Source organism: Marmota monax, unplaced genomic scaffold (genome assembly GCF_021218885.2).
Source record: "Marmota monax isolate L192 unplaced genomic scaffold, Marmota_monax_Labrador192_F-V1.1 WCK01_AAM20220418_F8-fsc00188, whole genome shotgun sequence".
Taxonomy (NCBI): Eukaryota; Metazoa; Chordata; class Mammalia; order Rodentia; family Sciuridae; genus Marmota; species Marmota monax.
In genome coordinates, this window is record NW_026692655.1 from 781,386 (window position 1) to 808,762 (window position 27,377).

The 27,377-nt window shown below is 35.5% G+C and overlaps 1 protein-coding gene across 3 annotated transcripts in view; it reads left to right on the forward strand.

Annotated features, from left to right (window-relative positions):
* The window catches only part of Fam114a2 (family with sequence similarity 114 member A2), a 32,971-nt gene extending 5,966 nt beyond the window's left edge, over positions 1 to 27,005 (forward strand). For 2 of the 3 annotated variants that reach the window (XM_046446394.2, XM_046446393.2), the window contains exons 5-15: positions 1,575 to 1,666; positions 2,762 to 2,896; positions 3,393 to 3,551; positions 4,183 to 4,306; positions 8,641 to 8,720; positions 11,313 to 11,348; positions 16,297 to 16,419; positions 16,959 to 17,098; positions 18,814 to 18,886; positions 22,805 to 22,858; positions 24,876 to 27,005. In XM_046446394.2, the coding sequence (XP_046302350.1) occupies positions 1,575 to 1,666; positions 2,762 to 2,896; positions 3,393 to 3,551; positions 4,183 to 4,306; positions 8,641 to 8,720; positions 11,313 to 11,348; positions 16,297 to 16,419; positions 16,959 to 17,098; positions 18,814 to 18,886; positions 22,805 to 22,858; positions 24,876 to 25,010 (1,151 nt within the window). In that variant the 3' untranslated portion in view covers positions 25,011 to 27,005. The remainder of the gene's footprint in view (positions 1 to 1,574; positions 1,667 to 2,761; positions 2,897 to 3,392; positions 3,552 to 4,182; positions 4,307 to 8,640; positions 8,721 to 11,312; positions 11,349 to 16,296; positions 16,420 to 16,958; positions 17,099 to 18,813; positions 18,887 to 22,804; positions 22,859 to 24,875) is intronic. The other variant, XM_058579910.1, reaches the window with a different exon arrangement.
* Positions 27,006 to 27,377: the final 372 nt, after the last annotated feature.

Here is a 27,377-nt window from a genome sequence, read left to right on the forward strand (position 1 = left end):
AAAACAAGAATGCTCTCAAAGTCAGGAATTAAGTGGAAAGAAAGTACCATTTTCCCTCTTGCATCTCTTTAAAATGAATAGTTTTCCCCAGCAATTCTCAGTGCACTTCTTCTCAGAAATCGTTAACTAGAACAGGTCATGCTGAAGCAGAGAGAAGGTTTTGGGCATTGTTATAAACTTCCATCTCAGGAGTTGGGTTCTTTTGCTCTCCTTTTGTTGACAGGTAGTTATGGTATAGCTTAGATTGATACTTTCAAGGCATTATTAAGCTTGTTTAGGGTGAGTCTAGAGTAGCCTTTACTCTGAGGGCTTGTTTGTTTATTATTTATTATTTATTTATTTATTGCTAAGGCCTGACTTCTGAGGTTTTTACTCAATTCCCAGTTGTTTAAAGAGCTCTTTTTACTTTGGTTGGTTGAAATTCAAATGTTTCAGCTTAGCATGAGCTCTGGGGATAGTTTAGCTTACCACTCCATAGCAGTCCTCCACCCCCAACTTTGTGGAGTCTCCTAGTGCCTGAGCAGTGTGGTATTCAGCCAGAGACACAGGGCACACCTGTGTAGTTTCTTGGACCTCTTAACATATGCAGCTGCATCCTCTCTAGTTGGCTTCAGTCTTTGTTCCACTCATTGTGATGCTGTGTTATGCTGAATTTCCCCTCCTTGTGTTGTGGTTTGTTTGGAAAGTTCTTCTTGACAGAAAGTCAACCCATTTGTAGGGTTCATGTTATTCCTTTTTATCCTGTACCACATCGTGAACTGCCTCTTTCCAGTATCTGCAAAAGGCTGTTTCTTATATTTTGTCCAGTTTTGCAGTTGCTGTGGTAGGAGGGCAAGTCCCGTACCAGTTAATTCATTGTAGCTGGAAGTAGAAGTCCTCCCTATAATAGAGTATTTGATATAGTTAGATTATTTGATGTAGTTGATCTCCTAGAAGTTTTTTAAAATGAATAAAATAGAACAGTTTATTTGAAATATACTCTTTATAATGCACGTCTGATTCCTACTAATGGGCATGATTTTCTAGGATAAAATTGAGTTATAAATTATATATAGTAAAATTTGATTTTTAGCTATGTAGGTTTTTGTGCTTCAAGAAATATATGGATGGCTATGTTGGAATACTATGTAACCATAGTACGTGTAGTTATACATATATAGAGTATTTCCTATATAAACTATTGGGATATAAAAGAATTTTCACTAAGAAAGTTCCTTTATGCCCTTTGTAGTTACTCTCTCCCATCTACTACCAGCCTTTGGCAAGCACAGATCTATTTTCTGAACCTCTAGTTTTACCTTGTTCAAAAGATCATTATCACTGAGATTATTCAGTGTATAGTCTGATGTTGTATAGATCAGTAGTTTGTTCTGAAGATTGGATTTTATATTTGAAATGAAATGAAAATGAAAAAAAAAAAAACCTGCCTATTTGAATTTTCAGTTAAAATGGGCAAATTGTTTAAAATAATGAAAAGACCTAAGGACTTAAGTGTAGGAACTGAGTCTACACTTTAAAAAGTCACATAGATGCTAGTAAAGAAAACAATTAATGAATCTTCCTTCCTTTTGTAGGAGAGACAAATGCCAAAGAGAATGAAAGCTCCTCCCCAGTCATGGGGCCATTTGGTGTATTCTCGACCATTTCTACAGCTGTTCAGAGCACAGTGAGTAAAAAGTGCAAAGTGGCCTGCTCCCTTCTGTTTTTATAATGGATTTGTATATCTTTCTCCTTCTTTTCCTTGAAAAACCTTGAGAACTGATTACTCTTAAGGGAGTCCAAATCACTGAAGATCAGTCACCTCTCAGGTCAAGTAAAAGCTTTTTTGAAAGAAATAAAGGAATATAAGATGGAGAGTTAGAGAGGCTATGCACATGATATTTCTTTTTTATGTTTTCTTTGTACATAATATTTTATGGACCAGGAATTCTTAGTTTGGTGACCTAGGAAATGTCTCTGCTTTTACAAAGACATTTTTCTCTTAATTGTATCTTAAGTGGGCAGGAGGGCTAGGGCGGTGTGTGATCTTTATGGTAGACACTTGTAAAACTACAGATGATAAAAAGCATTTTAAATAGAATAATGTAAGACACTAATTTTCCTACACAAGTGAGGGTAGATAGCTAATACTTTTTTTAAAATTTTTGTTGAAGTATCATAAGTGTTCAGTGTAAATGTTCGTGTTATTAATATACCTAGTCCTCCCACTTGTGTCCTCTTCTCTGCCAAGATAACCATAGTCTTGATTTATAATATCATAAGTTAATATTGCCTGTTTTTATACTTTATATAAATGGAATTATAGAGTATATACTTGTTTGTATTTGGCTTCTTTCATACAACATTATGTTATCCATGTTACAGTTTGTATGGATTTTCTTTGCTTTATCCCTTTGTGTGACTGTCACTTTTTTTCTTTAATTCCACAATGGTAAGCATTGGGTTAATTTCCAATTTATAGCTATTACAAATAATTCCGCTATCATCATTCTTGTTCATATTTTCTGATGTGCCTCTGTACATATTTCTCTTGAGTATATAATCATGAGAGGAATTGGTGGTTCATACAGCTGTAATAAATACTGACTAAAAGTTTTTCAAAATGGTAACACCTATTTACATTTCCACAAGCAGTGTATAATTGCTTCACTTTTTCTACATTTTTCTCAATGCTTGGTTTGTTGGCCACTATTTTTAAATAATCAAAATATGCAAATATATTTTCTTAACATTGCTGTAATGAAGTTTATGTGTTTTCTAGGGAAAGAGTGTTATCAGTGGGGGTTTGGATGCCTTAGAATTCATTGGAAAAAAGACAATGGATGTAATAGCAGAAGGGGATCCTGGATTTAAAAGAACCAAGGGTCTGATGAATCGGAATTCTACACTGTCTCAGGTACTTTCTTCTTTACCTGTTTGATTCTTGTTTCTGTTTTGATTTGCATTTTTGCCTTTGCTAACTTGGGACCTTCTTAGGGTTTCCTTTTGAAGAATCTTTAGTGATTTTTAAAATTTAAGCTACTGAGGTAGGGAGGAGGTAGGGAGAGCTTGAATGCTTAAAAAAATGCCTAGCTCTTTTTTTTTTTTTATCCTTTTTTCATTCTGTAGGAGTTTCCTGTCAGTGAAATGCTAAACCCTGTCAAAGTTGTTTATTAGATTAATGTTTAAATCACTTTTGGAGAAACACCTGGTTCCTTGGGTGTTATTTACACTAGCATCAAATTATATGTTATCATTTTTTTCCCTGCATCTCCTGAGCCTATTGGATTTGAATTGCAGTGCCAAAAATGAAAGGGCAGTGCTCTGAACTCAGCTTTACTTCCCTCCACTCTCAGAACTCACCCTTGAGCTCTCATTATTTGCTTCAGTGTAACACCTCCATCTCTTTTTAGGTCTTAAGAGAGGCAAAGGAGAAAGAAGAGCTGTGGACCTCCAATGAGGTTACCATGGAAACTGACAAGAAAACTCATTATGGGCTACTCTTTGATGAATTTCAAGGCCTTTCACACCTAGAAGCTCTGGAGATGCTTTCCCGAGAAAGTGAAATAAAGGTAAATCCAAACTAAAAATCCCAGCTGAGAAGTCTTCAAATAAAGGAATGCTGCATAGCTTCTTTTCTCTTTCCACATTAGGAAGATGAAATGTGTTTCCAATGGAGGCTTGAGACTCTATGGAAATACTATACCAGAACAAACAAGAAACTGATTTTGAACAAATTGCTAAAAAGAAGTAGGATGAACCAAGTGTATTTCTGTAAAATTACACAAAAAAGGATAGATTAATAAGGAGGTCCTTAATAACACATCTGCTATTTTTCCTATACCTCAATCTTTTTTTTTTAATAACCCCCAGTTTCTTTGGTTTCAGCTGCCAAAAACCTATTGACTTAAGCTGTTAATTTGTATATGGTTAGCTTTTAATTGATTCAAAATGATTTAATGTTCCTCCCTGATTTTTAATTTGTTTTTAAGCACTAATAATTTCCAGATGTCTCTAGCTTTTGTTAGTTTTGGAAGTACAGATTCTCCCTACCTTTCTGTAATAATTATCCTCTTGTGTTGCTGGTGAGCTCATAGTTCTGACTTCAGTTTGACCTATTGTGTCTTCTCCAGTTGAGAATTGTTTTTTCCTTTTCAGACTCTTACAGTTTTTTTTTTTTTTTTTAATCTCATATACATTTAGGTGAAATCTATCCTTAATTCTTTAAGTGGAGAAGAATTAGAGGCACTAAAGTTTGAATTAGAGCAACTCAAAGAAGCATTTTCCCTGGCAGAGTTTTGTGAAGAAGAGGAAGAAGAGAAAAAAGGTAATGTGAAAATTCATTATCTGAATGTAGAGGATGCAGTGTGTTTGTATGCAGTGGTTTGCCCATGAAATAAATTATTTATTCTCTAATTATACTAGTTTGATTTTACTTTTTTCAGTAACAGTTTTCATGCAGACTCCTTTCTGCAGCCTTTCCCCTGACTAGTCATTGAAATGAGCAAGTCATTCTCATGTCCAGGTCTACTCTTCTTTTCACTGCCAGACTCTTTGGAGCTTCTCCAAGTCTATTTTTTGTGTGTGTGTGTGTGTGTGTGTGTGATAATAGGAATTGAACCCAGGACCTCACACATGCTGAGCTATGTCCTCAGCCCTTCCAAGTCTAATCTTGCAGAACACATCTCTTGACTCTTTTTTTTGTCTTTTTTTTTGCAGTCAGAGATGCTCTTGTCAGATTCTTTCCTCAGTTTGTCAGGCCATCCCTATGAGCATCTGTATATCTAGATACTTTACCTATGCTTTTCTGACTTCTGTGACCCCCTAACCCCATCTTGAATTGAAGCCTGCAAGATGGCAATTATCCAAAATGTGGATGATACTTTGTTTTTTATTTTATTTTTTTATTTTTACAAATTTTGTCTTAAATTTTAATATCTGTATTCCTTGGGAAATATAGACATTGAAACTATTCATTTTTGTAAAATTATCAGGAAACACGATAGTTATATATATAGCACAATTTCTAGGCAACTGAATCTTAAGCTCTAAGGGTTGTTTTTAACATTAAAAAAAGTTTTTTTAGTATCTTTATTTTATTTATTTATTTTTTATGTGGTGCTGAGGATCGAACCCAGGGCCTCACACATGCCAGGCGAGCACTGTACTGCTAAGCCACAACCCCAGCCCCTGTTTTTAACATTTTTAGCTGGAAATATTTCTAAGATATATTCTCTACTAACTGACTTCTTTTAGAAAGTGGAGTTAATGAATATAGTTTGCCTTTTCTTGATGAAACATTTAATTATAAACATTATTGAGTAGAAAAATTCTCTCATGGTTCATCAAAACATAAAGGGCTGGTTACCCATGTGGTAGATTAAATCAGTGGTTCACAAAATATGGTCTGTGCATTCTTAAGTCCCTAAGACCCTTTAAGGGTGTTCATGAGTCAAAATGGCATAATAATATCAATATGTAACTTACTTTTAGAAAAATTTTTGTTTTATTTTTCACTGTTTTGATATTTTATCTTCACTATCATTGAACTTGCTTTGAGTCTCATTTGGATTTTTATTTTTAATTTATATGAGCGGGAACCCAAACAGTTAATCTTATTCAGGTTTCTATTGAGAGAGCAAAGATCTCCTAGTGTAGGTTTTAGGGCCTTGTCTATGAGAGGAGGACAAAAAATTGTGTAGATTCTGCATAGATAAAGACTTTTACTCTTTTGTTTCTTTTTGTGTTCTTATTGGGTTCTAAGTCAAGATGTCTGGTTATGTAACATCTCATTAATCATACCTTATTCTGTATAAAGGTACTATTATTGATTAGAAAATGGTTTTTGAAAGTCATCCTAAGATATTGAGATTGTGGTTTAGCTTAATGAATAAAAAAATGACTTTTTAGGTTAGACTTGGGTTCATATTTACTAAGTCTTGTAACCTTGAGAGATTACTTAACAGTGAGCTTCTGTTTCCCCATTGTAAGAACAGGATCTAATTCCTCTCAGGTTGTTATAAGGGCTCAACTAAATATTATATTTAATGTGTGGCACATTAGTAAGCATCCAGTAAATGATGGCTATTTTTAGGTTCATTATTAGGGAGATATAAATAAAGGGATAAAAATCTGCATTTTAAAAGTCTAACTTAGCAGGAAAGCAGTAACTTGATTTTGATTTGTTCCATAAATATGACAGTGTCCAGTTACTTACAAACATTTAAGTTATTTGTGCATGCATTAATATTATTTGTTCAATTTAGTCAACATCTGGCTTTGCATATTATTAGAAATTCTGATCTTTAAACACTAGAGGACTCTGAGGAGTTTTATAATCGAATGGTTTAGTGTCTGTGATACTTTACCCCTGTCTGTTTGCCAGAGATCAGAACTTTGAAGATACAGCAGTGAATTCTAGGACAACATCCCCATCCTTCACCCTGCCTCTGCCCTCCTAAGTGATTTTGATTGAGAATGGAATAGTGTCTTTAGTGTTTAATTATAGCTCAATGAAGCTGTTAAAAATAATGGAGGTTGCAAATAGGAGAGAAAAATCATAGAACCTGGTTCTGGTGATGTTGGTCATCTTCATTTTTCATCAGCATCCCTAGCCCTTGCTCCTCACTTTACATAAGAGGGAATCATCTTGCTTGGGGAGACTCCAGCCTCTCTCATGAGTCCCTCCAAAGCACTAGCCCTGTCTCTCTTACATCTTTACAGAATTTTATTCTAATGCAACAGCTACTTTTTTATGTTCATTTCCATGGAAAGTATGTGATTGTGATCTCTTAAACATTTTTTTGATCATAAATTTTGCCAGCAAAAATTTATTGATAACTTAGACATTAATATCTATCTTTACACACATACATATACATACATATAAATGTTTATAAATTAAATACATTTAAATACCATGTTATTTACATTCTGAATTATACCCTAAATTAGAATTTTTTAATAGAATGAGTGTCCATAAATAAAAGCAGATTATTTTTTCCTATATGCCTTTAGATTATTTTGTGAACCCTTTGAGATACAGATTTAGAATTTCTGTGGATTCAGATTCATTCCCTGCACCCAAATAATTTAGGGCTTAGTTAGGAAATCACAGTGGCTATCAGAGTCAGATTTTAGATTTTTTCATAGCAGGATGTCATTAGGTGTTTAGATGAGTTATGTGGGGTTAGAGTTGTGTCAGTGAGATCAGCTTTTCCCAAGCCATGTTGTACTTGAGATTATTAAATCAATTTAATTCTCAACCTTAAATGCCAGAATGAGGAACAAAATGATAGTGGATGGAGAGAAGAGCCAAGATATATTTCCCCTTCCCTGGGGATTTTTTTGGGAAATACCAGGCATAAAATAAGTAACAATTTGCCCCTGTAAGCCATTGACTGGTGCTTAAGAAATGCTCATAAAGATTTTAAGTGCTTAAAGATTTCTTTACACAAGAATTTTCTTTTACATTTCATGTTGCAGAGGAGCCTTAGGTTGGGCCTCAAAGGGGAGAATGGATAGAATTTTTTAAAATTTCTTCTGGAGTTGTAGGTGGTCAGGATGCCTTTATTTTTATGTAGTGCCGAGGACCGAACCCAGTACCTCACACATGCAAGGCAAGTGCTCTGCCTCTTAGCTACAGCCCCAGTCCTGGGTAGAATTTTGATGGTAGAGAGGGAAATAGATTCTTGCCATTCACTTAGAGATCTTGATCTTGACTCACGCATTTGTTTGTTTCTCAAATGTAGGTGTTCTATATTCCTATCAGCTGTGACTGGGCTAACTCCAACAGCTTCCTTAACCATCTTTCCAACATTCTGGAATAGCCTGTTCTTTTCATTTCTCAGTGTCCACTATTATATCTTTCCTGGATCATGGATTTGTACTTCAGCCTTATTTCCCTTTTTGTTCCCCTTCTTATCCATTCTTCACCTAGCAGCCAAAGTAATCCTCTGTAATTTAAATTTGATCGTGTCTGTTTGCTTAGAATCATTCAGTGGATCCTCAGTATAAAGTTTGAGTCCCTCATCATGGCTCCCAAAGCCCTTTATTTTCTGGATTTTACTCCCCTTTCTAGCTTCTTAATACTTTTCCTCTTATATTAGACACTTTTACCACATTAAACTTCTTGCCATGCTTTCTTATATCCCCGGATCTTTGCACTTGTTTTCTCTCCCTGAAACTTTTTCCATTCTCCTTACTAACTGTTCTCATCTTTTGTGACTCAAATTCCATTTCCTTGGAAGCACATGCACAGTATCTGTTTAATTAGTGCTCTACCTTCACCATTTCTTCATTATGGGATGTAATGCACTGGGAGCGGGGAGGGCCAAGGTTTGACTACTATTGCTGTGCAATCTTGTGGAGATCACTTCATCTTTTCAAGTTCTTGTTCTTCAACTCTAAAATGGGGTAATGACACTTTTTTTTTTTTACAAGCTTATTTAAAACATTCATTGATATAATATACATTAAAAAAAAAAAAAAGAAGATTCTGTGTAAGCACTGAAACTCCAAGCTCATGTAAATTGCTGCTGCTGCGGCTGCTACTATTGTTATTAATACTACTGCTACTGCTACCACTCCTCTTCCTTCTCACCCTCCTCTTGTTCCTCAGTAGTTTTTCTGGAATGTTTTACACGGGACTTGGTTTTTTAGGGGATGAAGATTTTACCAAAGAGGTAACAGAGCTGTTTTCTCAAATGCACGTCTCCTCCAAACCAGAGAAACTTGCCAGGGTAAGTTGTTACTTTTTGGTAATTTTTATTATTTTATCTTAAATAGTTTAGTAGAAAAGACCATAAGATCATAAATTCTGGCCAGGGGCGTCATCAAAATTAAGGATATATTATCAACATACCCAGAAAAGTGTTCCACACCTTCCTGCCTCCTGTTCTCCCCAGGGTGGTGGGCTGAATCTGTATCCACCTCTGCCAACACGTCCTATCCTCACCTGTTATCATTTGGGATGCTTTGCTTATCTGAAAGCTTAATTTAGGCCAGAGTGTTTGTAATTTGAAGTTGGCACTACTGACCGAATTTCATGATACCAAAGGGCAAGCCTCTGTTGAGGGCTCATTGATCTCAGGGCTTTGCAGAGATGATGAGTATGACTTGAGGCTGTCATTTCCCAAAGCTCAATGACTCAGATAATGACCATTTAGCATGTGGAAATGAAGAGTCTCAGGCCAAAATCTTAGTCTTTGGTGATGAGTTCTGAGTTGTCTTCAATACATCTGGAACATACACTTTATCAAAGCTCAGAGTGAATATGGATCCATTCTTTCCTTCTCTCCTTTATAAAAATAGAATATTCCTTAAAAAAAATAGAATATTCCTTATTCAGGGGTTTATCTTATGTTTTCTCATGCTTAAAGTTAGGCTATGCATTCCAAAGGCCAAAATGCCCTGGGAATGGATCATGCCCAGTTCCAGTGGATCATGGGCTCCTTCCTGCCTCTACACCCATCTCTTGCAGGATCGAGAACTATTTCAGTATTAATCAGCTGGGGGCACACATTGCTTCCTGGCCAGAGGGCTGATAGCCATTCTGTCTTCAACATACTCATCTTCTCTCCCATACCCCAGGGTAAGGAATATGAAGCTTAGTGTTTTATCCCAGTCTCCCATGATCACTGGAAATATTGTATTCTCCAGGAAAGTTTTTCACACCATTCTTAAGCAGCTCATCTTCCTCATCTTAATTGTAGTCCCTTACCATAGTATTTTCAATCTTGCATTACAGTATTTTTTTATGAAATAATATGAAACAGAAATGTTGCAGAAGTAGTATAAGCAATGTTCATGTACCTTTTATGCAGATACACTGTTGTTAACATTTTACCTCATTTACTTAATCATTTCTGCTTACACATACACATGTATGCATGCACACACCCCTCATTTTTGTAACCATTTGAAAGTTGTAAACATCATAGCTCTTTACTCCTAAATAATTCAATGTATATTTCTAAAAGGATATGAATATCTTCTTGCATAGCTAAAGTATAGTTTCCATCTTCAGTAAATTTAATGTTAATACTATACTTTCATTTACTCTGTTGTTCTTATTCCAGTTTTGTCAGGTGATTCAGTGATATTCTTCATATCATGTATTTTCTTCTGACACCAGAGCCAGTTCATGGTCATGACTTGTATTTAATTGTTGTGTACTTTTAATCCCTTTAATCTGAAATATTTTCTCATCCTTTCTTTGTCTTTTATGACATTGACATTTTTGAAAAATACACACTTCCCTCTCTTTATAAAAAGAGAATATTCCTTATTTCTGGGGCTTATCCAATGTTTTCTTTTGCTGGAAATTAAGCTGTGCATTCCTATGGCCAAACTGCTCCATAAGGGATGGCCTGTCTTGCCCAGGGTGTCAGATTTAAAGGCTCATGATGTCCATCTGCTCCTTACTGGTGATGTGTTGTCTGATTTCTCTTTGTGGAATCATAATTTATTTTCATTTGCTTCTAATATGCTTTCTGTGGAGATATACTTTAAGACCCCACAAATATCTTGCTTTTCATCATAATTTCCCTCCTAAATTTAGCTTCTATTTATAATTCTTGTTGCAACAGTCTTTATTGTGAGGATTGCAAAGTGATATTTTTCTAGCCTCAGCACACTCTCCACATTTACCAGTAGGCTTTGAGCATTCTTCATTTTTATCAAGAGCTCTGTCCCCATTTTGTTTTCTTCCTTCCTTTTTTTTTTTTTTTGTCTATTATTGGTATGATTTTGTGGATTTTGACTTTTTCTTCATTGATTTGCAGTTCAACTCTGCCTCAGTTATTTTTTTTTTTTTTTTGAGAGAGGGAGAGAGAAAGAGAGAATTTTTTAATATTTATTTTTTAGTTTTTGGTGGATACAACATCTTTGTTTGTATGTGGTGCTGAGGATCGAACCCGGGCCACATGCATGCCAGGCGAGCATGCTACCGCTTGAGCCACATCCCCAGCCCAGCGTCAGTTATTTTGATGTTCATATTGTCCTTCAGGCTGGCTCCTCTGTGACACGCCCTATCAATTCTTTATTTTCTGGCATAGCAAGGTAGTATAGACTCATCTCGTACCCTCCATCTCAGCCCTGGAATTAGCTGTTCTTTCAAGAATCCACAGTTCCTTTTTAGTGTTATAGATCATGACTAAGTGTCCTCATTGCTATTGGGGTGTCTGTCTCTAGGCTCTGTCAGTACAGCTAGGAGATATACTTAGGTACACACATACATGTATATGTGTAGATACATAAATATGCTCATATGTGTACATTATTTTAGGAATTGATTTCATACTAGTAACTCCAATTTTAATCTGCTCCCACAGGGTTTGTCCTTGCCTTTTCCTAGACCTTCTTCCACAGTAAGAACCTTATCTCCCAACAATACTAGCACATATTCTTAATGATTTAATGCATTTGTAATAATTTCATTGTTTTGCCCATACTATTATAAATCAACCTACAGAAAGAATTTATGATTTGTTTGCTGTCCCCTAGAGTATTAACGTGCTTCCAGAAGTCAAAACTATACAAAAAATATACTCAGAAAAGTGCAATTACCTCCCAAGTCTCTACTACTGCCTTCTTTTTTATATGTTCAGCTTCCTTGTTTTCTGGCTTGTACTTCCTTTTCTTTTTTGTAAAGATAAGCAGATATCTCTTTCTTACACAAAAATTAACATACTCTATATGTGCTTTAGCACTCTATTTAACATTGTGCATATGTATTTTCATAGCTTTTTTTTTTTTTTGATGGGGAGGGTACTGAGAATTGAACCCAGAGGAAATTCACTGAGCTACATCCCTAGCGCTTTAAATTTTTTTTTTTTTTTTTTTAATTTTAAGACAGGGTCTCACTAAGTTGCTTAGGGCCTTGCTAAAGTTACTGAGGCTGGCCTCAAACTTATGATCCTCCTGTCTCAGCCTCCCAAGCTGCTGGGATTACAGACATGCACCACTGCATCCAGCTTTTCATACCTTTTTAAAATATATCTTACCTCCTAACGTAAATCTTAATTTTTTGAAGTCACAATCTATACATATATGTAAAGTCCCAGCTCTATACCTCTTATAATCTGTGTGACCTTGAGCAAGTTGCTTAACCTTTCTTTGCCTCAATTTCTCTATTTATGAGGTGGAATAGTATAGAATTCTTATGAGAATTAAATGTGTTAATATACACAAAACTCTTCAAAAATGCATGATTCATTGTGAATAATGCTCACTTTGATGGCATCACAGAAGCTAGCTGATGTCTAGTACATTCAGATGTTCCATAAGCAAGCATATATTCAGTTAACCTTCATTATGCTAGGTATTTATCTAGGTGCTAGGGAAATAATGAGAAAGACAGTTTCCATGTTCTTATAAATCACACTAATAAACAAATATGTTTAAAATAACAGTTATCTGTGTGTTAGTTCTAGCTACTCTCTGAAAGCAGTCTATTTAAATTTGGGGCATTGAGATTTAAGATGTAGGATAAAGATCAGCCAAGGTCTGATTGTTCCCGTATGTGTGATAAAGGGAAAGGAGCACTGAAGTAGAATCTGGGAATATGATTCTAATTCTCATTTGGACACTCACATATGTTATTACCTTGGTAAATCCCATTCCTTCTTCAGGCCATATTATTTCTCAGTTGGAAAAAAATCAGTTGTTGGAAAAGCTGAGCTCAAAGGTGCCTTTTAACTCCTAAGATTCCAGATCTCACCAGTGGGAAGTTCTAGGCTGAATCATGGAAGTGGATAACAGTTTTGGAAAAGGCTGAAAAATTATCCTAAACTGGCACAGTAGTTCATAATGACTTCACTTAATGTACTATAAGAGAGGTCATTTGGGTATGTACTATGCCTACTAAAATATCTCCTTTAATATATTAAATGTATGCTATCAGTTTTCTTTTTTTAAAAATGTGGTTTTATTGCTTTCTATTTTTTTTCTATTAAAATCTCAGATAAATTAATTCTTAGTTTTTTTCTCATTTTATCTCTTCAAAGAAATTACAAAGAATTTCACTTACAGTTTGGAATATTAGGCAACTATTAGGATTCCTTCCAGTTAGGATTCCTTCCAGTTTCCTATGTCACTCTTCTATAAAACTCACCACTCTGACCTCGTCTCCTGTCATGTTCCCCCATCCTCTATATTCTTCCCATACTGGCCTTTGTTCTGTTCCTCAAATATACCAAGCTGCTTTCCCTGTGCTTATGGGTGTCTTTGCCTAAATATTTGTATGTTCGACCCCTTTTTACCCTCCACAGTGCAGCTCAAATTTTACTCCTCAAAGACCTTTCCTAACCACTCAAATTCAAGCCACCGTCTGCTCATCTAATCCTATACTCTCTATTATCCCATTTTATTTTATTTATGCATGTGTTTATTTGCTTTCTTATTAATTATCTTCCCTCTCAAGAATAAAGAAGAGCAGATCCCTAGTTTGGATCATTCATTAGTGAATCTGTAGCACCTAGCACAGTATGCAGTATATATTTATAATAAATGAATGAATAAATGCCTGCATCCTGTGTACTGTGATCTTGCTAGGTATCTCAGATTTTGCTCTGCACTTTGAGTTTTCCTGATTCTGAACCTTTGTTTAGGTTATTCTGTTTGGTTTTGTGCACTTGAGAGGTTAATGCTTAAGTAATGGGAAGGTTTGGGTTACAGCCAGATTATTCCTGTAAGTTCTTGTTAGAGGTTCTATGCCATAGGGGCAAGGATCCTGAAATGAACGTCTGGATATACACTTGTTTTGTAGCCTCGCACGCAACCCTACCTGGGCTGAGTAATAAAACCTGTGATTCTCTGTTAGAATAACTCTCAAGGTTGTTTGTAAATTCCTATTACCAGGTTACAGCCTTAAATATATTCTGTCTATATAAAGTTAAGTGAATGCTTTCATTTAATGACAGTAAATGCTTCTTGAGAAACCAGGAAATTTTTTCTTTTTTTAAATGCCTCCACATTTAATTTTCTTTTTCTTATTAGTTGCTCATGACAATACAATGATCTTGACATATCATACATTTGATTCAAATGGGGTATGAATTCTCATTTTTCCATGTGTACTGGTTGCAGGATCACATTGGTTATACGGACACGTATATACATACAGCAGTACTAGTGTCTATTTTATTCTGCTGTCCTTCCTATCCCCCCCTTCCCTCCCCTCCCCTCCCCTCACCTCTCTCTACCCAATCTACTGTGACTGCTTTCTCTTTTTTTTTCCTTCCCCCTCACATCATCATACATGTATTTTGTATAACAAAGAGGGTCTCCTTCCATCTTCCGTGCAGTTCTCCTTCTCCCTCCCATTCCCTCCCCCCTCTCTTCCCTATTTAATGGTAATCTTCTTCTCATGCTCTTCCTCCCTACTCTTATTTTGAGTCACCCGCTTTATATCAGAGAAGACATTCGGCATTTGTTTTTTAGGGATTGGCTAACTTCACTTAGCATAATCTGCTCTAATGCCATCCATTTCCCTGCAAATGCCATGATCTTGTTATTTTTTAGTGCTGTGTAATATTCCATTGTGTATGAATGCCACATTTTTTTTTATCCATTCATCTGTTGAAGGGCATATAGGTTGGTTCCACAGTCTAGCTATTTTATCTACAAATTACAGAAAGTCAAGTCAGACTTCCCTAAGAGGAGAATTCAATAGCCAAAAACACTAGACAATCAAGGGGCAAGAATGGCTTCAGGCATGACTCTACTCAGGAACCTCTATCTTGGCTCTGCTTTATTTTGCTTTGGCTTCATTCTTAAGGATCCTTCCCACGTAGTGATAAAATAACCACTAGCAGTTTCAGGTTGATTTTTTTGACCCCCATTTGAATAACTCCAACAGAAAGAGTACTTTCCAGCAAGCATTTTGAATACATTGTTTTCAGCAGAGGTAAGGGATGGACATAAGAATCTAGGAGTTAGCAGCAAGTCAGGGATAGTTAAAAATCACTGGAGTAGAGTGAATGTAGATGCCCAAAGAGAGGAAGTAGAGTGAGACATGTAGAAAGTAAAGGCAAGAACTCCAGATAATGATGTTTAAGGACTGTCCAAGTAGGATCAGTACATACAAGAGACTAAGGAGGTGTGATTATAAAGATAGGTGGAGAACCAGATAATAGTGGTGTTACAAAAACCAAAGAACTAGAAACCACATCGAGTTTCATTATTAGGAGAATGGATAAATTGTGGTATATGTATAAAATGACATACTACATAGCAATAAATAAGAATGGGCTGTAAATACACAAAACAACATGGATAAATATAACTGACATTTGTTGTGCATTAAGTAGCCCTACACAAATTAGGGTAAGTGGGCTTTCTGAGGGTGGTAGGAATGAGATCTGATTCTCATTTTCACAGGCATATATACATGTAAACTGTGTGTGTGTGTGTGTGTGTGTGTGTGTGTGTGTGTGGTGGTGGTGATTGGACCCAGGATCTGTGCATGCTAGGCAAGTGCTTCATCACTGAGCTAAATCCCCAGCCCACATGTAATATTTTTTGAACTGTACTCTGAAGATTTGTACACTTTATTATTGTGGGAACAAATGCATGGAGTACTGCATACATGGCATACATTAAGGGCATCTGAGTGGCAGGCCACTTCCCTAGAGCTTGGTGTGTGAGCGGCAGACCTCTTACCCCGTAGGCACATCCCTGGGTGTGAGGCCATGTGTTGCTGTCCCAGGGCTTGCTCCACGGCCTGCTCCTTGATTGGTCATAGGAGTAGAATGAATGTAGATGCCCAAAGACAGGAAGTGAAGTGAAACATGTAGAAAGTAAAGGCAAGAATTCCAGATAATGATGTTTAAGGACTGTCCAAGTAGGATCAGTACATACAATCACAGTTAGCAAGAAATTGTGTTGATGGCTGCCTATAATCTGCCTAGCTACTGCCTGAGTATATATCCATGGTAACTATGCGATAAAATCAGACCTGCTTCCAGCTTGGTCTCTGAAGGTCTTGATTAGTGACTCTGCAGCCACAGTCTCCTCAACCCTGTTCTGTGGACCGCCTCGCTGGACGAGAGAGAGCCCACATATTATATGTAAGTTATACCTCAGTTGGAAATAAAAAGCCAAAGAATCAAGGGAATTTTGAAAAGAAATGAGTGTACGCGGTGCCAAGTGTCCACAGTTCTTGCCTAGTAAGATAAGGACTGCAACACTAGATGGTATGATCAGCTGAGAAAAAGAGTGCTGACTTCCAGGATGCTAATGTTTTCGTGGTAGGTGCAGAATAATCTCGGTGAGCTGAATTGAATTGCTGGTGTGCAATAACCTTTCCTTATTTAGGCAAGAAGTACTGCCTACGAATGGATCAGGGCATTTCCGACCACACCATTAGCAAAGAAAGAAGAAGAAGAAAAACAGTCAGAGACAGAAAATACGGAAGAAGTCAATAAAAATTCAATAGAGGTAAACAAAGCAACTAAGCTTTTTTTTTTTTTTAATAGATTTGAGATGTGGGTATTACAATTGAGGACCCAGTGTCCTTCTGTTTTGTTGAACTGCTATCCATCATTTCAACCTCGTGAAGCCAAATTGTAGTATCTTAGTTTCAGGCACTAGAAGTAACCCAGAAGTAAAGAGAGAGAATGCAAGTAAGCGTGCGCACAAATACAACAAAAGGGTGCATGTGTGTTTGGTCCCAAGGAGAGTTCCCAGAAAGGGCCACCAGATGCTTAATGTAAATCTTTTGGCCAAAACTTAGTCACACCCGACTCTAGGGGAGCCTCTGTTTTTTTTTGAATTTTTTAGTCATGACTGTAGCTGTAAAAGTACATCACTACTGTGGAAGAAGATGAGAAAGCTTATTAAAGAGTGACTCTACTCTCAAAATATTGAATTATTCAGAATGAAAGAAGCAAGGTGGTGTCATTGCCTTGCAGATTAAAAACAAAAAACTAAAACCTAATGTTTTATTTTGTTGTGCTTTCTTTTGTTTTTCCATTCAGGATATCCATGCATTTGCAATTCGAAGCCTAGCAGAATTGACTGCCTGCTCTATTGAACTATTTCACAAAACAGCAGCGTTAGTTCTGCATGGTGGGAAGCAGGAAGTGACAGCCATAGAAAGGAGCCAGACTCTTTCCCAGTAAGTGTAATGAATATCTCTTAAAGATAAAAAGGGCTGGGACTGTGGCTTAATCCCCAGTACGTATGTACGTATGTACATATGCATACATACATACATAAATAAAACGGCACTAATTGCTGAAAGAGTTTTCTTGGCTTAATTTCCAAAGTTTTTTTTTTTCTCCCCTCCAGATTTTTTTATTGGTGCCTGATAGTTATATAAAATTAGTTTCCAAAATTTTTAGAAATGTCTATATCGTCTAGGTACTATTTATATCATATAATATTTGCATAGTAAAAGTTTTTTCATTTTAAGTGTTTCTTTTTACTGAACTATTGTATTATAAACCTGCCCTTTTTTATTAACCAACTCATGCTCTGAAAACTGCATTTTGCAGATTGTTAGTGTGAATAGGAATGGAATTTGACATAAGTGAAACAGAAAATAGTTCTAAGAACTTGAGTTTTTAGTTATTGAGTGCTAATTATATGTAGGCACCATGCTGCGGGATTCACATGTATTCTGATTTTTACAGTAACCCAAGGGATTAGTTCAGCTTTAACAAAGAGGAAATGCAGACTCAGAAAAGTTAAGTAATCTGCACAGGTTGTGCAACCTACGATTTAGACATAGGTCTGACTATGTCACACATCCATTCTTTTTTTCTGACCTTATTACTGATCTTGAGAAAAAAGTATTCAAAATATAATGTTAAGTAATCACAGGAGGAAGAAAAAAGGCCCAGTAGTTTCTAAATAGATCTCCTTATTTAAATGAGAATTTTTATTATGAAAAAAAATGTCCGATGTGTTAGAATTGGGAATGGCTACTGATATTCTCCAGACTGGCCTCTTCAGCAGCAGCAGCATGGTCCCTCTATGACATCCCATGGGGGGATTTTTTTGTTTTGTCTTGAACACCCTTAAGGATGAGAGTGACGCAGCTGTGATCGTGTGAAAAGTCGCTGTTCTTGCTACTCTGATTGTTCTTCCAGGCATATCTCATACCTGTACAGAATTCAGCTTTCTACTCAAATGCCACCTTCTCAAAGACACCTTTCTTCATCGTAGTCTAAAATAGCATCTCTCATCATTTTCTAGTCATTATTATCTGCTTTATGTAGCTCATATCACTACCTAGTAACATATATACATGTGTTTATACATATGTATACATATTCAAATATGTGTGTGTAATGTTTGTATGCTGTCTTCCTCTTAATTAGCAAGAAAGTTCAAATCCATGCAAACTAGTACTTTACTGACACATCTCCAGTGCTTAAAATAGTGCCTGGCATATAGAAGACTTTCCATAAACATTTTCTGTTTTAATTATATTTCTAAATGGAATGTTGGGTCTTTTAAGTATTGTGTCCTTTAATGCATTTTAGGTATTTTCTTCGATTTAACTAGTACTTTCTAGAGAATTTTGTAGGGAAATGTTTTTATAAGGCATGGACTTTCTCTTCCTGTAGCATGAATGTCTGCTCAGATGGATCTCCAATTACATTAGGAAGCTGATGTAGGCATATTTATACATTTGAAAGTTTCTTGTGTCACGTTTCTTTAACTAAGTGATTTGTTTTCTTATGACAATTGTTAAATGTAACAGAGAGAGAGAGAGAAAGAGAGAGAGTGAGTGTGTGTGTGAGAGAGAGAGAGAGAGAGAAAGAGAGAGTGTGTTAGAGAGTGAGAGAGAAAAGAACCCTCCTGATTTTCTTCATTATTTTCTAGGATGACAATTGTATTGTGTAAAGAGTTGTCCTGTCTGTCTAAAGAGTTTACCACCTGCCTAACAACTGCTGGGGTAAGAATGGGCTAATGTCATATAACTGTTTTTTTAAACAGCTTAATTGAGATATAGTTGATGTGCTATAAAATTCAACTGTGTCAAGTATTCAATTCTATGGATTTTAGTATATTTACAGAAATGTGCAGTAATTATTATGATAGAATTTTAGAACATTTTCATCATCCCCCCCTTCTAATCATAATATATTAGCAGTCACTCTTCATTTCTTTCTCTTCCTTACTCCCCCATCCCTGGTGATACAAATTTATTTTCTTTCTTTGTAAATTTTCTTATTTTGGACAATTCATGTAAATGAAATCATATATTATGTGGTATTTTGTGTCTTGATTTCCTTCATTTAGCATAATGTTTTTGAGGTCTGTCCATGTTTTAGCATATCTCAATCAACATTTCATTTTTTTATACCTTTATTTTATTTATTTTTATGTAGTGCTGAGAATAGAACCCTGTGCCTCACAAAGGCTACGCAAGTGCTCTTCCACTGAGCTACAACCCCAGCCTAGCATTTTATTTTTATTAGTGCATAGTACTCAATTTTATGGAGGTACATATGTATTTATGTGTTTGTATATATGTATACCTGTATACACATACATACATATATACCCATTTTTTTATCTTCATTTGATAGACATTTAGTGTATTTCCACTTTCTGACTGTAATTAATAATGTCATGAACAAGCATATATGACCTTTTGCATGAACATTTTCATTTCTCTTGGGTAGTTAGAAGTGGATTGCTCTGCTGTATGGTTAATAATAGCCCATTGAGTAACTGCCTAGTTGCTTTCCAAAGTGACTGCACAATATTGCATTGTCACCAGTGATGTAAGGGTTCTCCTTTTTCTACATCCTCATCAACACTTGTTATTGTCTTTTTAATTTTGACCATTTTAGTATATAAAGTGGTATCTCATTGTAACTTTGATTTGCATTTCTCTAATGGCTAATGATATTGAACATATTATCTTTTACTTGTTGGTCACCTGTGCAGCATTGGAGAAATGTCTGCTCGAGTCCTTGGTGCACTTTTCCCCCATGTTTTAAGAGATGGGGTCTTACTGTGTTGTCGAGGCTGACCCTAAACTCATGGGCTGAAGTGACCCTCCTGCCCCAACCTCTTAAGTAGCTGGGACTATACTTGCATGCCACTGTGCTCACCTGGCTTATTTTTTTTTTTAATTGGACTGTTCTTTCTTTTTATTATTAATGTATAGGAGTTCTTTTTTTCTGAATGTAAGTTTCTTACCAGATATTTTCTCTCAGCCATGGATTGTGGTTTCACTTTCTTGATAGTGTCTTTTGCACAAAAGTTTAAAAATCTCGATGAAATCAGATTCCCAGTATTCTCTTTTATCACTTGTGCTTTCTGTGTTATAGTATCTAAGAAATCATGAAGACTTACTTTTGTGCTTTCTTCTAAAAGTTTTGTTTTAGTTCTGGTGTCTGATCTGTTGTCTGATCCATTCTTTTTACCAATTTAATTGTCTTGGCCCCTTTCTGGACTCTCATTTATATTATGTTGATTACTATGTGAGTATCCTTATGTGAATACTATGTTGTCTTAATTAATGTAACTTTGAATCAAAAAGTATGATTCTAGCTGGGTAGGCTACTCAGGAGAGTGAAGCAGGAGGATTACAAGTTTGAGGCCAACCTGGGCAACTTAGTGAGAGCCTATCTCAAAATAAAATAAAAACGGGTGGTGATGTAGCTCAGTGGTAGAGTACTTGCCTAGTTTGTGCTAGGCCCTGGTTTAATTCCCAGTACTTCCCCTGCTCACCCCCCTCAAAAAAATATTTTCTTTTCCAAGCCATTTTAATCATTTGGACCCCAGGCATTTCCATATGAATTTTAGAGTCAGTTAAAGTTATGTCTAACTTATTCTTACAAACTCTTTTGTTCTCTCTTCTATGAAGTCTTCATTATGCTTTGTGCTTCCTAGACCTGTATTGAAAATATAGACCTTAATAAAATAACAAGCCCAAATTTTTTGCTCTGACTTTTAAAGAATAGCTTCTTAATTAGACACTGGTAACATTCATATTGTATAGTTGCTAGCCAGTGAGAGAGCTGTAATTAACATTAAAGTTGTTTTTTTTTTTTTTTTAAATTGGAATTACAAAAATTTACTGAAGGCATGTACCATGAATTAGGATAAATGAAGGCATTTTAATTGGTGTATTATTATACCTAATAGTGACATTCATTTTGCGTTATTCATACAGGCACATATCTGATCAGTTTTATTCCCCAGTACCTCCCCTCCTCTATCCTACTGATCCCTTTGTTCTATTTTACTGTTCTTTCTTCTGTTATTATTTTTTAATTAGAGCATTATAATTACATATAAATTCTGGATTCATTGTGGTAAACTCTTAAGGACTCAGCATAATTGAGTAGATTTTGCTCCCCATTCCTTTCTCTTTCTCCCTTTCAATTCCCTTCTACTGTCTTTATCTCCCTTCCATTTTCATGATATCCCTTTTTTATTCCTTTTTATTTTCTTTAGCTTCCACATATGAGAGAAAATATTCAATCTTTGACTTTCTGAGTCTGGCTTATATCACTCAGCATATTCTCCAGTTCTGTTCCATCCATTTTCCGATAATTTCATTCTTCTTTATGAAATGTGTATATACACCACATTTCCTTCATCCATTCGTCTCTTACAGACTCCTAGGTTGGTTGCATAACTTATCAAGGGCATTTTAATCAAGTAAATGAAAAAAACTTTATAGTAAGTATGAAGTGTGGTGGCAAAGTTACTATGGGGCCCTAAATTTGTTTTAATTAAGAACATGGCCCAAATTCTTAAATTTGAGATTAGATTATTCATAAGGGTAATCTTAGAATATAGCTCTTCTCTCTCTTTTTAGTATTTTGTTTCTATTTGCTGAAAAATTAAAAATGTTTAGTTGTGCTATAGAAAATACTTAATATGGAATGAAATTGCTTAATGGGATTTGCTCTGAAAATGTGGTGTGTGTGTGTGTGTGTGTGTGTGTGTGTGTGTGTGACAGTTCCAGATAATGTTAGTATTTTTGGTAAATATATTTGAAACCATAAACTTGGGTTCCTTGGGGTCCAAGTCATGGGATAAAAATGTTCCTTATTTGGCTGCTGTGGTCTAAGAGAGGAGGGGAGAAGGAGGGAACTGCTGGACTTGGGGAAGGGGGGAGGCAGCATTTTGCCAGAGGTCCTGTGAAGACAAGAATGACGGGAGAAGAAGAATTTTGGCACTTAAGACGTAGGGGAAATTTCTTGTAAGAGTGTATGTGCAAACCAGAGTTAGTATTTTCTTTAAAAGATCTCTGGTTTCCTGAAATTAATTGTATAAGCCACAGTGTTTTGTACTTTAACAAAGTGAATCAGCTATAAAGTACTAACACATGTATTATATTTGCACTATTTATTTGCATGAAATGAGATTTTTCCAAACAGCCTGTCTTTAAAAAAAAAAAAAAAAAACTTTTTTTGAACACATGTTCTATATACGTTTTGTTTTCAAATTTTTCTAAAAGTTTGTGGTCAGATGTACCTTTCCCACTGTCTCATACAGAATGTGGGTACTTTTAAAAATTTATATAAAAAAAAACTATAAAGAGGGTGGGGGTATAGCTCAGTTGATAGAGTGCCTGCCTCACATGCACAAGGTCCTGGGTTCAATCTCCAGCACCACCAAAAAAACAAAACAAAACAAAAAAACCTACCAAGAAAAGTAATCCCAATTTGGATAGCAGAGAGTATAGAGAAAATTAAAAGCACTTAAAATTTCACTTTCCAGAGGTGAAATTTTCCTTTCTCTCAATCCAGATATCCTATGTTTATATTTGTGTGTTTCAAAGTGGGATTATATTCTACCTGTTGTTTAAGGTTATCTTCTGACAACATTGTATCCTTTATTCTAGATTAAAGAAAAGGCAGATGTCCTGAATCCATTAATCACTGCAGTCTTTCTAGAGGTTAGTAATAATTGTTTTTAAGTCTATGATTCCAAAGGCATTTTGTATTTATTAACTCTTATTAAGTCTTTAGCTTTTGACTTTTTTGGGGTTTTTTTCACCAGATTAGTAGTTTGGTGCAGATATGGACAAAGTGGTGTATGTTTGATGTGTATTTTATTGCAAGGCATAGAAGTTGAAGCTGCAGGATAATGTGGATTGGTAGGAGCAATTGGCTGTCCTTTTTTAGTCCCTTTCCCTTGACAGCTTAACATATAATTTCCAGTAATGAAATTACTTCTGGAGACCAGCTGGTAAACATGAAGGGATGAAATAGGCAAGCACTACTTTCTAAAGGACTAAAGCTTATGCAGGAGAGGTGTTTCAAACAAAACATTTTGTCATTTCCTTTCCAAACAATCTTAATTTTTTTTTTTGTCTAATAGGTACCTATGTTTACATAATCCTCATGGAGGGTTTAAGTCTCTGGAAAGGGATGGTGTGCAAGCATCCCATGACTGATTTGTATTGCCTCCCTAGGGATGGTTTCTGGATACCATGTTTGAAGAACTGTTGTCTTGTAAATTAATTGTAAAGGCAACTTTAGACTTTTGATGATCTGTTTAAGACATATTATTTATCTTAGAGTAGGGAAGACAAAAATATTGATAATTGGTTAGGTTTTAAATATGAATTTTTTAATACTACTAGACTATTCTCCAGTTTTAAATTATTTAAAAATTACCATTAAAGAAATACTTTTAGTTTCTTAACTACACAATTTTATTTAAGCAGTCTGAGGAACTCTTTTGATCACTTAAACAATTTTCTTTTTTTTTTGGTACTGGGTATTGAACTAGGGGGCACTTGACCACTGAGCCACATCCCCAGCCCTATTTTGTATTTTATTTAGAGACAGGGTCTCAGAGTTGCTTAGTGCCTTGCTTTTGCTGAGGCTGGCTTTGAACCCTCGATCCTCCTGCCTCAGCCTCTTGAGCTGCTGGGATTACAGGTGTGTGCCACCAAGCTCGGCTTAAACAATTTTTTAAAGGATAATTTTGAGATTTAGTAAATGGCAGAGTGGCAGAGTTGAAAGAACTTTGCAAACCAACAGCACAGTCCTGTCCTTGATTATCTTTGACTTGCTGTATAACACTGAATCAGAAATTTGCCCTTCTTGGTAACCTTATTATTTTTAAGTGCAAAATAAGAGATCTAACCAGATGATCTTTGGGGTGTTTTGGCTGGAAAATGTATTGTCAAATGTCACATTGAAGTTTATATCAAAGTACTAGACAATGATAAATCCAGAAAAGATGATCTTACTTGATATGAATTGCCTCTTGTTTTTTCTTTTTTAGTTGATTGTTTTTGCTTACAGATTTGAAACACTTTTGTCTTTGAAGTAATACAATTTTATCTTAGTGTAATGAAGTATCTGTTGTTATTATTCTGGAAGGTGAGAGCTTGTTAGATATAAATGAAGTCTGGCAAACTCTGAGCATAATGATTTCATAGTGCTTCTCACAAACAGACATTTCTATCTATACTGTTTCATCTTTAAAGCAGTGTTCCTTGTTTATGTTTGTGAGCAGTTCTCTTGTATTAATGATTGCATTGAGGCCATCGAAGAAGAGCTACCATAATGGGCTGGAAATTCCATAGTGCAGGATTCATTCATAGATTCCTGAAAGCATCTTTCAGTAATTGACTACAGTGCTGTGACAGAAACTACCCACTCAATTAAGGAATAAATAAACGTTGCATGCCAAGTTTGAGCAGGATATCAAACAGCTACCATTTCTGATAGGCAAATTGGGAAAAAAAATGCTAAATTCTTTTTTGGTACTGTGGTATCATCTCAAGAATTAGGTTTTTTTTCTCTAAAATAGAGTGTACTGCAGTAGTAAGGTCTGTGATCTTACTTGGCCGGCTACAAATTCATTTAGATTACAAATATTGATTTGTTTTATTATCTTATATTTATTTTACGTGACTGTGATTGTTTTCTTTTTCTTGTTTTTTCAATCCCCCCCAGGCATCAAATAGTGCCTCTTACATCCAGGATGCCTTTCAGCTACTCTTACCTGTGCTGCAAATCTCTCTCATTGAGAACAGGACGGAATTACCCAGGCAGGAGCTACAAGTCCAGAGGCCTTTGCCAGAACATTGAAGAATAGAGAAGATTTGACCTGAGATTTGTGATGGCTAAGAAGTGCCACTTTCTTCAGGGTACCCCTGCAGAAATGAATGAGGAAGGTTATTTTAATATATAAAAATTCAGGCAGGAGAACAGGTTTAAAGAGGAAGTTTGTTTCTTCACTTGGCTGAAGTATTCAAATCCTCACACTATTCCCAGTTATTGACATATTATTTGAAAAAACACTTTGTGGAAAGTCCAAGAATATAAGCTCTAGGTAAAGTTTTAGTGGGACACTCAGGCAAAAATATTGATCTATTTTTGACATGCTGCAAAACACTAAAAATTTTCTCATGGATATAATCTGTAGCCCATGGATAAAATTGTTGTAAAAAACAGGAGGAAAAATCCCTTAATTTGGCATTCTAGAATTTATGACATACTTGGTTTATTAATGCCATGTACTTTCTCCTTTCTAGAATAAAATCTATGGCTTTAAGAAAACTGAGCATATATAAACTCTAAAATGATTACCCTGTATCATGTGATTCTTGGAAATGGCTAGGAAGTTTCATTTACTCTTTAATTCTCAGTAGATATTTGACATTGAGGAGAAACTTGCAGTATTATACTTTTTCAGGCAAATGAACAAAGTATAACAGATTCCCCTTTGGCTTTAAATGACTCCTGTATCCCTTGATGACAAGCTTCAAGTCATAGGTGATTCTCTCCTCAACTGTATTTAAGACCAATAAGTGCAATTTAGAGAAACAGTTTCATATTTTAGATATTCTTTTTAAGTTGTTTTTCATGCATACCCCATAAGCAGGACAAATTCTGTCACAACCAACCCTAAATGAGTGTTGAGGCTCTTTTGTTAGTAGGGTTTTTGTTGTTTGAATATTGTTAAAGTAAGTCATAGTGTCCCATAGAAGTGATATTCATTTATAATAAGATTTAACCTCTAACACATTTTTCTTCTTTGTTTTAATTTGTTCTTTAGCATGGTTTTAAATACAACTTTTATCTTCTAGATCTTATGCCCTCTTTCTTTCTTCAACAACCAAAATATATTTTGATATCTATTCTTTTTAAAAAAGGTCTCCAACTTTGTGGTTTTTAATGATTCAAGTAACTTTTCTGTGAGCTCTGCCCCATCTTATAACATGTTTAAAATAAAATATAATTGAACTGTTCATAAGTGTGATATTTCACAAATGTCAAGAATGAAAATCATCATTTACTTTATGTGCTATAATATGTGCATTTTCATAGAAGGCTTAAAAATGAAGCATTCAGAAATGCCGATGTTATAAATATTCATGCCTCTTAGTTAACATGTCATCAAAGCCCCAGGTTAATACATAAGAGGAATTCTGAAAACCTGCCCACTGACTTGCCCATCTGCATCCTGATGCCTCCCCAAGCACCAGTCTGCTCATTTCTCCATTTTACTTGAGACCCCATCCGTGCTTGTTATTATATCATCTGGCCAAAGTCCCATCATGTCTCAACTATCACTTTTCTTATCAGGAAAATTACAACAAAGAACAGTTCAAGTAGTCTCTTATCTCTCTTGTGTTTTGAGTTAAAGACAAAGAAAGGTACCATGATCACTTCACTCTCACAAATCAATGTTGAACTCGCCAGATATTTACATTTCTGATAGGCTTACCCTTGTACAGAGACTGCAAACTGAATGAAAAAAACAAAAGCGAAAACCATCATCTGTTTCTACTTGTCAGCCTCACATTTGTCCTTTTCCATACATGCTGGCCATGGCTGTGCTCTTAAACTAATTCTGAAGTTAAGTCGTTTTTCTAACTTGAGTGTGAATGCAGCAATATACTAAAAAGTTTTAAGCACATTTGTAAATTGGAATGGAGGTAGTTTGTCATAAAGTTTTTATCTGCCAGTTTCACCTAGGTAACTGTTGCAATGAGCCTATTAATTTCAACCAAATCAGATTAAACCTGAATAGCCTACATAGGTATTGTAATAAAGTATTGGACTTTGAAGTGTTTACTACAGCTGGATCTTCATTTACCTATCCCACATGTCATTGGGACTTACTCAAACTGCATAGTTAGCTTGTGTTGAAGCAAAAGTTTCAAAAAAGAATCAAATATTATATATTTCTAACATTCTAACATTTTTAACAGACACGTAAGTGACTTCTGTATTTAGCTTACTCACCATTGAATTCCCAGCTTTCTGGAATTATAGTCTGGCCGATGGTAGGAAGTATTTGTTGTTTGGCTGAAAGAAAAAGAAAAAAGGAGGAAAAGAAAGAAGAGAGGCCAGAAAAAAAAAAAAAGAAGTAAAAGAATAAATGCAAAAGAAAAAAGATAATGTGGTGCTTTTGTACCAGCAGAGAGTACATTGGGTTGAAACTCCTGG